Below are 12725 nucleotides of genomic sequence, written 5' to 3'. Positions count from 1 at the left end.
GGGAACAGTGGGTTAACTGGCCTGGGAACAGTGGGTTAACTGCCTTGTTCAGGGGGTAGAATGACAGATTTGTACCTTGTCAGCTGAGCGATTCGATCTTGCAACCATTTCGGTTACCAGTCCAACGCTCTAACCACCAGGCTACCTGCCACCCGGTCTTCAATCATTTGGCTGCTGGATTCATCGTTTGATTAAGGTGATTAAGGTATAGTGTGATTGAGGCACAAATAATAGTTAACTTTTGGCTAAAGAAAATCATTGCAGTTTTGTAACAGCAATTTATTTTGGAGAATTGCAGAATAACTGCATTTATTTTTTATTTATTTTGAACCTTTATTTAACGAGGCAAGTCAGTTAAGAACAAATTCTTATTTACAATGACAACCTAGGAACAGTGGGTTCAGGGGCAGAACGACAGACTTGTACCTAGTCAGCTCAGGGATTCGAACTTGCAACCTTTCGGTTACTAGTCCAACACTCTAACCTCTAGGCTACCCTGCCTCCCCAGTTAAACTGCACTCTGACTACAATCTTTTTTTCATAGATAAAACTGCTAACAGAGAAGCTGACCTTCCTTTGCCAACCTAGGATCACAAGGCTGGGTAGGTATGATGACACCACTGTGGGCCGTGCCAAGATTTCCAGACCTCCCTCCACTCCCTGCCTTCAGGGAAAAGTGAAGGCTGATCTGAACTGAACCAAGGGCATGTTACATCAAGAGTATTAAACAGCTCGCCACAGTCATCTGTAATGTATTCCATCTGTGAGCCACACCAAATACGCATATACACGGAGTGTACAAAACATTAGGAACACGTTCCTAATTTGGAGTCGTACCCCCTGGAGGATCATGGTCCCTGGGCATGAGCCCGGTGTACCCGGTCGGTTTTCAGCCACGATTACTACAGGTTTAGTTAACTGGCTAGACCAGTAGTTCCCAACCACCTTGATGGGATAAAAAAAAACAAATCTGTGGCAGAACTAAACTTTTATTTAGTGGTGATGACCTCCATCTCAGCTGATCCATACAGCCCTGGTTGGTAGCATCAGGAAGTGACCTCGATTTCTAGGCCTTCTCACGATCGTTCTGAAAAATAACCGAGCGACAACGAGACGTGGAAGTTGGGGTAACGTGAGACAGATCTAGGGGGGAAACATTGGGTTGTTAATGCTACTTCTTCCACTCAACCTTAAGTATTTTTATATTGTTTAATAGACAGGTTGAATATAGAAGGAGAAAGTGAGAACGTATTATTTTATTTCACCTTTATTTAACCAGGTAGGCTAGTTGAGAACACCTTTATTTAACCAGGTAGGCTAGTTGAGAACACCTTTATTTAACCAGGTAGGCTAGTTGAGAACACCTTTATTTAACCAGGTAGGCTAGTTGAGAACACCTTTATTTAACCAGGTAGGCTAGTTGAGAACAAGTTCTCATTTACAACTGTGACCTGGTCAAGATAAAGCAAAGCATTGTGACACATACAACAACACAGAGTTACACATGGAATAAACAAACATACAGTCAATAATACAGTAGAAGAAAAAAAAAGAAAGTCAAAAAGAGAGAATTGAACCCCAGTCTCCGGTGGGGAGGCACAGCTCTGCACAACTTAGACAGGATACAAGCTGTACTAGTGTGGTTCTCTAGTCTAGTCAGTGAGCTGAAGTGACCCGGGTGGGCTGAGAGAGAGACAGTTAATCCCAGATTGTGTGTTTGTCCTGCAGTCCTGCAACCTGCTGGCTTTTATAATGAGGGAGGAGCAGACAGACAGGAAGAGGATGAGAGGAGGAGACATTTCTGCTGGCAGTAGCATCAGGTCAACCCAAAGACAAACAGGAAGAGGAGGAGACATTTCTGCTGGCAGTAGCATCAGGTCAACCCGAAGACAAACAGGAAGAGGAGGAGACCTTTCTGCTGGCAGTAGCATCAAGTCAACCCAAAGACAAACAGGCTGTCTGTACTCTAGTCCTGTGGCAGGGTACAGCATTCCCACTGAGAGAGTGTGTGTGTGTGTGTGTCTGTCTGTCTGTGCGTTGTGCGTGTGTGTGTGTGTGCGTGTGTGTCTGTGCGTGTGTGTGTGTGTGCGTGCGTGTGTCTGTGCGTTGTGTGTGTGTGTGTGCGTGTGTGTCTGTCTGTCTGTCTGTCCGTTGTGCGTGCATCTGTGCATGTGTGTGTGTGTGCGTGCGTGTCTGTGCGTGTGTGTTAGGGCTGCATGATATGGGACAAAAATCAAACAGATTTATTTTAATTTTAAATACTGCGATTTGAAGTCCACAGTATATCAAAACACTTGGATGACCTGTTGTAATACTAGAAATGAATAGTATAATAACTCTACCTACATGTACATTTTACCTCAATTACCTAGACTAACCGGTGCCCCCTCTATATAACCTCCACATAGACTCTGTACTGGTACCCCCATTCCCACCCAGACCTCGAGACAGTCTTCCCACCTAGTCACCAATGTTGAAGAACAAGGTGTGATTCTATTCTACTCGATGCCAACGTAAATAAATAGGAAGGGAAAAGGAAACAGACCACAGAGACCTTTAACTGTCTTTGATGGGCAAGCTGCCAGTGTTTGGCAGTCCTTTGTTGTATTCTAAGCTACTAACTCCTTCTGTACACACAGGGGCCTGCAGACTGGAGCAGAATTCAGGTGGGGACTTGTAGGCTACTTAATAACCTCTTGAAGCTAGGGGGCACTATTTTCATTTTTGGAAAAATAACGTTCCCAAAGTAAACAGGCTATTTTGTCAGGACAAGATGCTAGAAAATGGATTTAATTGACAGTTTAGGATAGAAAACTCTAAAGTTTCCAAAACTGTAAAAATATTGTCTGCGAGTATAACAGAACTGATATTGCAGGCGAAAGCCTGAGAAAAATCCAATCAGGAAGGGAATCTTATTTAGAAAGCTCTGCGTTCCTATGCGTCCCTATTGAGCAGGGAATGGGATATCAACCAGATAACTTTTTCTATGGCTTCCCTAATGTGTCTAGTGTCACAATACATAGTTTCAGGCTTTTATTTTGAAAAATGAGCCTGAACGACAACATTGCGTCAGTGGTCAGCTGGAGGCTCTCAGAGTGTTTTGTGCGTAAGAGACAAATGCGGCCATTGTTTCTCTCGCTCCTACTAAGAAGCCACCTGACCCGGTTGATATATTATTGAATAGATATTTGAAAAACACCTTGAAGATTGATTATTAAAAACGTTTGCCATGTTTCTGTCGATATTATGGATCTAATTTGGAATATTTTTCGGCGTTTTCGTGGCCGCAGTTTCCGTTGGATTTCTCAACCAAACGTGAAGTACAAACGGAGGTGTTTCGGCTATAAAAATAATCTTTATGGGACAAAATAAACATTTGCTGTCTAACTGGGAGTCTCGTGAGTGAAAACATCCGAAGCTCATCAAAGGTAAACGATTTAATTTGATTGCTTTTCTGATTTTCGTGACCAAGCTGCCTGCTGCTAGCTAGGTATAATGCTATGCTATCGATAAACTTACACAAATGCTTGTCTTGTTTTGGCTGTAAAGCATAATTTCTAAATCTGAGATGACAGGGTGAATAACAAAAGGCTAATCTGTGTTTCAATATATTTCACTTGTGATTTCATGAATATGAATATTTTCTAGTAATATTTTTTGTCCGTTGCATTATGCTAATTAGTGTCAGTTGATGGCAATTCTCCCGGATCCGGGAGAGGGAGTTCCAAGAGGAGCGGACAGGGTTATTGAATATGGGCAGAAAGAGGTGGAGATATCACTGTACATTATAATGCTAGTTGCTAATTTGCCTCCCTGTCTTTAAGTCCACCCAGCAAGCAATGACAGCAATGGGCGATGGCACATCGAATCAAATCTAATTTTATTGGTCACATACATATATTTAGCAGATGTTATTCGGCGTTAGGGTGCTTGTAAATTACATCTTAATGACGTTATTTTATAGTTGCTAAAAAGACTTTAACAAAGCGTCCATATTCAACCAGTACACAACCTGATCATAACGTCATTGTAACCAGTTTTGCTAACTGGCAGTGTACTGGGATCAGTCTAGACACATTCACCATAACATTCACCATAACTTACAGTGTAAGTAAGTTACAGTGTCTGCATTGAAAATGTAGCAACATGGGAGATGACTCATGAAGAATGCTTGTTCAGCTTCTAATCAGAGATGGCTTGTTAACGGCCCCTCGTGACAGCATGGGGAGACACTATCCATCTGTTTACCACTCTGGAGTCCACTTTAAAATGAGCATTGAGGAGGTATTGGGAGGATTTAGCTGATCCTAGATCGGTGTCAAAGAAGAGGAGATGCCTCACCTGAACTGTGGTTGGCAGTGCCCATCGTCCTCCTTGGCGACCTCGGTCAGCAACTCCATCGGGCTCAGGACACTGATGTCCTCACTCTGCTCCTGTTGGTCCATCATCATCGTCATCATCATCATCATCAGCCTGAGGTGACAGAACAGAACACGACATCCCATCACAGACTGAGAAAACTAAACGATTAACACATCACTCACACACAAGTACACAACCTTTTCTACTCGTTGTTGCCTAGTCAGACCGTACTGTGCTGCCAGCTGATATGTCCTTTTCACATTGGCCTTTTCAGAAACAATGATGGATTCACAACCAGGCAGCTTGGTTTCACTCAGCTCAGGGGTGTGAAAAGCCTTATATACTCCATGTCCCAGGGGAAGGCTGGTCAAAAAAAGGGGAGAGAAGCATGTCTGAGGAAGATCTGGTGACAATTCCTCTCCTTAGCATGTGTGGCTAATGCAATTATTTCCTGACACAACTTCCCACTTGCGCCTAGACCTTTCTTTTCAGAACAGTTTCAAAAAGGGCTTTTTCCTTTCTGTAGTTTTAGCAGATGTAAAGTCAATGCCATGCTGTGGAACACCTAGAGTAACAAACAGAGCATGGGTGGAGGGAACAGGGGCGGGGGGTCCTGCTTGTCGTGAGTGGTTTCCTGCTTGTCGTGAGTGGTTTCCTGCTTGTCGTGAGTGGTTTCCTGCTTGTCGTGAGTGGTTTCCTGCTTGTCGTGAGTGGTTTCCTGCTTGTCGTGAGTGGTTTCCTGTTTGTCATGAGTGGTTTCCTGTCAATCCACTAAACTGGTACACAGCCTACAGTAGCGCACCCTGACCTTAAACAACAACAACATCTTTCATTACCTACTACTAGCATTGTGACCCTACTCTGAGACTAGAGAGTTGTTCATGAGAAAAACAGCAGCAGACTGTGTGGCTGTATGAGGGAAGAAAGGATGCGAACAGTTGACTGGTTAGCTTGGAGTGGTGGATCAATCTTGATACACACGGGAAACTGTTGAACGGGAAAAACCCAGCAGTGGTGCAGTTCTTGACACAAACCAGTGTGCCTGGCACCTACTACCATACCCCGTTCAAAGGCACATAAATATTTTGTCTTGCCCATTCACCCTCTGAATGGTACACACACACAATCCATGTCTCAATTGTCTCGAGGCTTAAAAATCCTTCTTTAACCACCCGTCTCCTCCCCTTCATCTACACCGATTGAAATGGATTTAACAAATTAAATCAATAAAGGGTCATATCTTTCACCTGGATTCACCTGGTCAGTCTATGTCATGGAAAGAGCAGGTGTCCTTAATGTTTTGTGCTCTCAGTGTAAAATAGATCTCCTGGAGAATGAGTTTCATCAATGCTTCTCTTCTCTAATCACTGTGACGTAAGGTGAAGGTGGTTTATTGGTTGATTTGGAGTTCCAAGTGTGGAGGTCTAAGAATGGCTGTATCGATCAAGGCTTCCACAGGCATTCTGATGGTGGTGATGGAGGCTTCCACAGGCATTCTGATGGTGGTGATGGAGGCTTCCACAGGCATTCTGATGGTGGTGATGGAGGCTTCCACAGGCATTCTGATGGTGGTGATGGAGGCTTCCACAGGCATTCTGATGGTGGTGATGGAGGCTTCCACAGGCATTCTGATGATGGTGATGGAGGCTTCCACAGGCATTCTGATGATGATGATGAAGGCTTCCACAGGCATTCTGATGGTGGTGATGGAGGCTTCCACAGGCATTCTGATGGTGGTGATGAATGCTTCCACAGGCATTCTGATGGTGGTGATGGAGGCTTCCACAGGCATTCTGATGGTGATGATGGAGGCTTCCACAGGCATTCTGATGGTGATGATGAATGCTTCCACAGGCATTCTGATGGTGATGATGAATGCTTCCACAGGCATTCTGATGGTGATGCAGGTTGACGTGTGACTGGGGAGGTGTGGTCACCAAGATACAGGCACCAGCTGGTATATAATCTAGAACAGTTCCCCAACCTTCTTTCCCCAGGGCCCCCTTTTTATTTATTTGGTATCATTATTCATTGAGCCTATATTAAATACATCACAAGCTTGGTTGGTAGAACCCTCACAGGCTCACAATACAAAACTCAAATTCATTTAACATGTCTGTGCCTGCCCTGTATGTTTCCCTTCAGATCTAATTAGGATACACGATTTAGCACAACAAAGGTCTCCCGAGTGGCTCAGCGTTCTAAGGCATTGCATCTCAATGCAAGAGGTGTCACTACAGTCCCTGGTTCACGCCAGGCCGTGATTGGGAGTCCCATAGGCACAATTGGTCCGGGGTAGGCAGTCCCTGGTTCACGTCAGGCCGTGATTGGGAGTCCCATAGGCACAATTGGTCCGGGGTAGGCAGTCCCTGGTTCACGCCAGGCCGTGATTGGTCCGGGGTAGGCAGTCCCTGGTTCACGTCAGGCCGTGATTGGTCCGGGGTAGGCAGTCCCTGGTTCACGCCAGGCCGTGATTGGTCCGGGGTAGGCAGTCCCTGGTTCACGCCAGGCCGTGATTGGTCCGGGGTAGGCAGTCCCTGGTTCACGTCAGGCCGTGATTGGGAGTCCCATAGGCACAATTGGTCCGGGGTAGGCAGTCCCTGGTTCACGTCAGGCCGTGATTGGGAGTCCCATAGGCACAATTGGTCCGGGGTAGGCAGTCCCTGGTTCACGTCAGGCCGTGATTGGGAGTCCCATAGGCACAATTGGTCCGGGGTAGGCAGCCCCTGGTTCACGTCAGGCCGTGATTGGGAGTCCCATAGGCACAATTGGTCCGGGGTAGGCAGTCCCTGGTTCACGTCAGGCCGTGATTGGGAGTCCCATAGGCACAATTGGTCCGGGGTAGGCAGTCCCTGGTTCACGTCAGGCCGTGATTGGGAGTCCCATAGGCACAATTGGTCCGGGGTAGGCAGTCCCTGGTTCACGTCAGGCCGTGATTGGGAGTCCCATAGGCACAATTGGTCCGGGGTAGGCAGTCCCTGGTTCACGTCAGGCCGTGATTGGGAGTCCCATAGGCACAATTGGTCCGGGGTAGGCAGTCCCTGGTTCACGTCAGGCCGTGATTGGGAGTCCCATAGGCACAATTGGTCCGGGGTAGGCAGTCCCTGGTTCACGTCAGGCCGTGATTGGGAGTCCCATAGGCACAATTGGTCCGGGGTAGGCAGTCCCTGGTTCACGTCAGGCCGTGATTGGGAGTCCCATAGGCACAATTGGTCCGGGGTAGGCAGTCCCTGGTTCACGCCAGGCCGTGATTGGGAGTCCCATAGGCACAATTGGTCCGGGGTAGGCAGTCCCTGGTTCACGTCAGGCCGTGATTGGTCCGGGGTAGGCAGTCCCTGGTTCACGTCAGGCCGTGATTGGGAGTCCCATAGGCACAATTGGTCCGGGGTAGGCAGTCCCTGGTTCACGTCAGGCCGTGATTGGTCCGGGGTAGGCAGTCCCTGGTTCACGTCAGGCCGTGATTGGGAGTCCCATAGGCACAATTGGTCCGGGGTAGGCAGTCCCTGGTTCACGTCAGGCCGTGATTGGGAGTCCCATAGGCACAATTGGTCCGGGGTAGGCAGTCCCTGGTTCACGTCAGGCCGTGATTGGGAGTCCCATAGGCACAATTGGTCCGGGGTAGGCAGTCCCTGGTTCACGTCAGGCCGTGATTGGTCCGGGGTAGGCAGTCCTTGTAAATACGATTTTTTTCAACTGACTTGCCTCGTTAAAAGGTTATATTTAAAAAATGTAAAAAATTTAGTAATATATGCTATGATTGATGACACTCCTATAAAATATTCCTCCTATAAAATACTATATTTTGGGTTCTATGTAGAACCCTCTTCGGGAAGGGTTTTACATGGAACAGAAAAGGGTTCTACCTGGAATCAAGAAGGGTTCTGGGGACAGCCAAATAACTGTTTTAGGTTCTAAGAGTGTATAGGCGATGAGAGAGCAGGGTTATGTAAGAATGTGATTCTCCCTTTGTCAGTTACACAACCCTGCTCACTCTTTCATCTTTCCTTTCTAAAACTTTAGCCAAATTTGCCAGTCATGTAGGAAGGGCTGGATCTGAGGTCAGTGTAGATGAATGCCTGGTGATTCCCCAGGCCAGGTATTTCCTGGTTTCATCTGCCAAACATCCTCTTTTCTTTCCACTTGTATTCAAAATGTCATGATCTCTGAAGTTCAGTAAGCCCCTTGGTGACTGGCTGCCTGGCGTCCTAGCTCCCCCAGGACCAGAGTGACGTACACTGACAAGGCCTGGTCCCAGATCTGTGTGTGCTGTCTGGCGTCCTAGCTCCCCCAGGACCAGAGTGACGTACACTGACATGGCCTGGTCCCAGATCTGTGTGTGCTGCCTGGCGTCCTAGCTCCCCCAGGACCAGAGTGACATACACTGACATGGCCTGGTCCCAGATCTGTGTGTGCTGCCTGGCGTCCTAGCTCCCCCAGGACCAGAGTGACATACACTGACATGGCCTGGTCCCAGGTCTGTGTGTGCTGCCTGGCGTCCTAGCTCCCCCAGGACCAGAGTGACATACACTGACATGGCCTGGTCCCAGATCTGTGTGTGCTGCCTGGCGTCCTAGCTCCCCCAGGACCAGAGTGACATACACTGACATGGCCTGGTCCCAGGTCTGTGTGTGCTGCCTGGCGTCCTAGCTCCCCCAGGACCAGAGTGACATACACTGACATGGCCTGGTCCCAGATCTGTGTGTGCTGCCTGGCGTCCTAGCTCCCCCAGGACCAGAGTGACATACACTGACATGGCCTGGTCCCAGGTCTGTGTGTGCTGTCTTGCCAACACCCATGATCATTATCATACAGTAATTAAAAGACATCTAGGACCAGCCTAGTATTGAGATGATGGTTAAAAATAATCTAGATACGATATTAAAACACTCTCCAGATAGTTCAAAACATACATTTAATTCAGAGGCTTTATTAACCATCCAGCCTCACTTCCAAACTGGGCACGCCACTTCATTTCAACGTGGATAATTGGGTAATATTTGGTTGAGACGTTGATTAATGAGATTTCAACCTTTATTCATCCACTCAAAACAAAGTCCGCCAGAAGTTTGTTGAATTCTCAATGTGTTATCACTATACTTTCAACCATGTAAAGAGCACAACCAAATTCCAATGGAAAAACAATGTCTGATTTCTGGTTTGAGTCGTCATCTAAATGTGTTATCACAGCGCTTTGAAACATTTAAAAGCACAACAAAGTTCAAATGGGAAAACAATGTCTGATATTTTTTATATTTATTCAACAACTTAATGTGTTCTCACTGTGCTTCATCTAATAGCACAACCCAATGACCCGGGTTGTAGTTGAGATTACATTAAATGTACATGGTGCAAGTGATCCATACCAGTCGAGATTCTGTACAGATTATTACAGCAAATGTGGAGATCTCCACAGACCTGCGATGACCTGTGACCTGCGATCTTTAACGTGCACGCTCTCTATGTTTACATAAAAATAAATAGTTCCAGTAACCTCAGAATGTAGCCATGGATGCGTTTCTCACTTTAAGGTTGAATAAATACTGTTACATTAGTTTGTAAGGTTTTGTAAGGTTTGTATTCACTGTATTTCAAAAGTGATATTGAATTGCGTTCGGTTGTCAACGCAACCAAATATCAACATTGAAAGGATAATGCTTGGATAGTTTCATCTTGACTTAATCCTATTCTTTATAGACCGAAATAGTCTCATTGATGATACATGACTTATAAAGTATAGTTACATTTAATTTGCTTTGTTAAACCAACCCTTTGTAATGTTTTCGCAACAGTAAATATATTTAGTTATTAAGAGATCTTTCAATAATCAATCTCCGAATTGTTTATTTAACTCGGCAAGTCAGTTAAGAACAAATTCGTATTTACAATGATGGCCTAGGAACAGTGGGTTAACTGCCTTGTTCAGGGGTAGAACGTGCTTCTACACCTGCATTGCTTGCTGTTTGGGGTTTTAGACTGGGTTTCTGTGCAGCACTTTGAGATATCAGCTGATGTACAAAGGGCTATATAAATAAATTTGATTTGATTTGATTTGATTTAGAATGACAGATGTTTTACCTTGTCAGCTCAAGGATTCGATCTAGCAACCTTGCGGTTACTTGCCCAATGCTCTAACCACTAGATAGTAGTTACTGACAAATATCTAAGCAGGACTGAGCTTGGTTAAAACCCTGGATGGGAGACCAAATGAAAAGCTGTAGATAGATCAACTCTCCAGTAGGAGGTGCTGTAGATAGATCAACTCTCCAGTAGGAGGTGCTGTAGATATATCAACTCTCCAGTAGGAGGTGCTGTAGATAGATCAACTCTCCAGTAGGAGGTGCTGTAGATAGATCAACTCTCCAGTAGGAGGTGCTGTAGATAGATCAACTCTCCAGTAGGAGGTGCTGTAGATAGATCAACTCTCCAGTAGGAGGTGCTGTAGATAGATCAACTCTCCAGTAGGAGGTGCTGTAGATAGATCAACTCTCCAGTAGGAGGTGCTGTAGATAGATCAACTCTCCAGTAGGAGGTGCTGTCTAGCATATTTATTTTCAGATAGAGGATATAACGTTGAAGATCTGACATTTCAGATATTTTATACAAGGTTTGTCAATGTTGAAATTTGGTTACCACGATAACATAATCCTGTGGTTGAAATTCCACCCCTAAAAAAATCCAATGTACAGTATTTTCCACATGGTTTCCACATCACAATACATTGATAATGTTGAAACAACGTTGATTGAACCAGTTTTTTTTTGTTGCCCAGTAGACTGGGCCGTTACGTCTCAAGTCAGACACTGTCGTAAAACACATGGGTATCATTCAGTGAGACAAACACGTATTCACACCTTCCAGTACTGATATGACGTTACTCCTGTCTTGTCTTCAGCACTGGGCTGGATAAACACCTCCATGGACGCTGATGCAAATGGTAAGAAAATGATCTTTCCCTCTCGCCCGGAATCAACACCCATCCACATGCATGGAAATGAAACTGATTAAATCTTTGGGTGCAACCGAATAGCCTACAGGTTTACTGTTCATTCACAAATGGTACGCTGTCATTACAAAAAAAAAAACAGCTGCTCTTCAGGAGAACTAATGACATTGAAGGAGCGGCGGTTTCACAACTTAACAATCAACAGTTCTATTGTGTAGTGCTGCTACTGGCTCCAAATTAGATCCAAAATATTTCTGAACCTCCTCAATGGGTCTCTTGTTCAAGTGTCCTTCAGTGATCTCACCGCTTCAGTGCTGCCTGTCCCCCAAATGAGTCCATTTCAAACACAGCAAACAATCACATTGATTGATGACTTGATCTATAACACAAGCTGACACAGGGCAGCAGGTAGCCTAGCCATTGAACACAAGCTGACAAAGGGCAGCAGGTAGCCTAGCCATTAGAACACAAGCTGACACAGGGCAGCAGGTAGCCTAGCCGTTAGAACACAAGCTGACACAGGGCAGCAGGTAGCCTAGCCATTAGAACACAAGCTGACACGGGGCAGCAGGTAGCCTAGCCATTAGAACACAAGCTGACACAGGGCAGCAGGTAGCCTAGCCGATAGAGCACAAGCTGACACAGGGCAGCAGGTAGCCTAGCCATTAGAACACAAGCTGACACAGGGCAGCAGGTAGCCTAGCCATTAGAACACAAGCTGACACAGGGCAGCAGGTAGCCTAGCCGTTAGAACACAAGCTGACACAGGGCAGCAGGTAGCCTAGCCGTTAGAACACAAGCTGACACAGGGCAGCAGGTAGCCTAACCGTTAGAACACAAGCTGACACAGGGCAGCAGGTAGCCTAGCCATTAGAACACAAGCTGACACAGGGCAGCAGGTAGCCTAGCCGTTAGAACACAAGCTGACACAGGGCAGCAGGTAGCCTAGCCGTTGGAACACAAGCTGACACAGGGCAGCAGGTAGCCTAGCCATTAGAACACAAGCTGACACAGGGCATCAGTTAGCCTAGCCATTAGAACACAAGCTGACACAGGGCAGCAGGTAGCCTAGCCATTAGAACACAAGCTGACACAGGGCAGCAGGTAGCCTAGCCGTTGGAACACAAGCTGACACAGGGCAGCAGGTAGCCTAACCGTTGGAACACAAGCTGACACAGGGCAGCAGGTAGCCTAGCCATTAGAGAGTTGTACAATTACCTAAAAGGTTGCTGGTTGGAATACCCAAGGTGAAAAATCTGTCAATCTGTCCTTGAGCAAGGCACATAACCCACATTTGCTCCAGGGGTGTTGTCCTATTTTGGCTGACCCTGTAAAACAACAAATGTCACTGCACTTATCAGGTGTATAAAATAATTTTTCCCCAGAAGTATTTTTCTACACCCGCGATAACATCTCCTAA

At 46.1% G+C, this 12725-nt stretch overlaps 1 protein-coding gene across 1 annotated transcript in view; it reads right to left on the bottom strand.

Annotated features, from left to right (window-relative positions):
- LOC109897443 (GRAM domain-containing protein 2A-like) overlaps positions 1-12725 on the bottom strand; it is a 55572-nt gene that overhangs the window by 33352 nt on the left and 9495 nt on the right. The window contains exon 2 of the mRNA XM_031833012.1: positions 4342-4473. Coding sequence (XP_031688872.1) covers positions 4342-4469 — 128 coding nt within the window. The 5' untranslated portion in view covers positions 4470-4473. The remainder of the gene's footprint in view (positions 1-4341; positions 4474-12725) is intronic.

The sequence above is a fragment of the Oncorhynchus kisutch genome, linkage group LG10 (genome assembly GCF_002021735.2).
Source record: "Oncorhynchus kisutch isolate 150728-3 linkage group LG10, Okis_V2, whole genome shotgun sequence".
Classification (NCBI taxonomy): Eukaryota; Metazoa; Chordata; class Actinopteri; order Salmoniformes; family Salmonidae; genus Oncorhynchus; species Oncorhynchus kisutch.
This window is presented reverse-complemented; position numbering and strand designations above follow the sequence as displayed.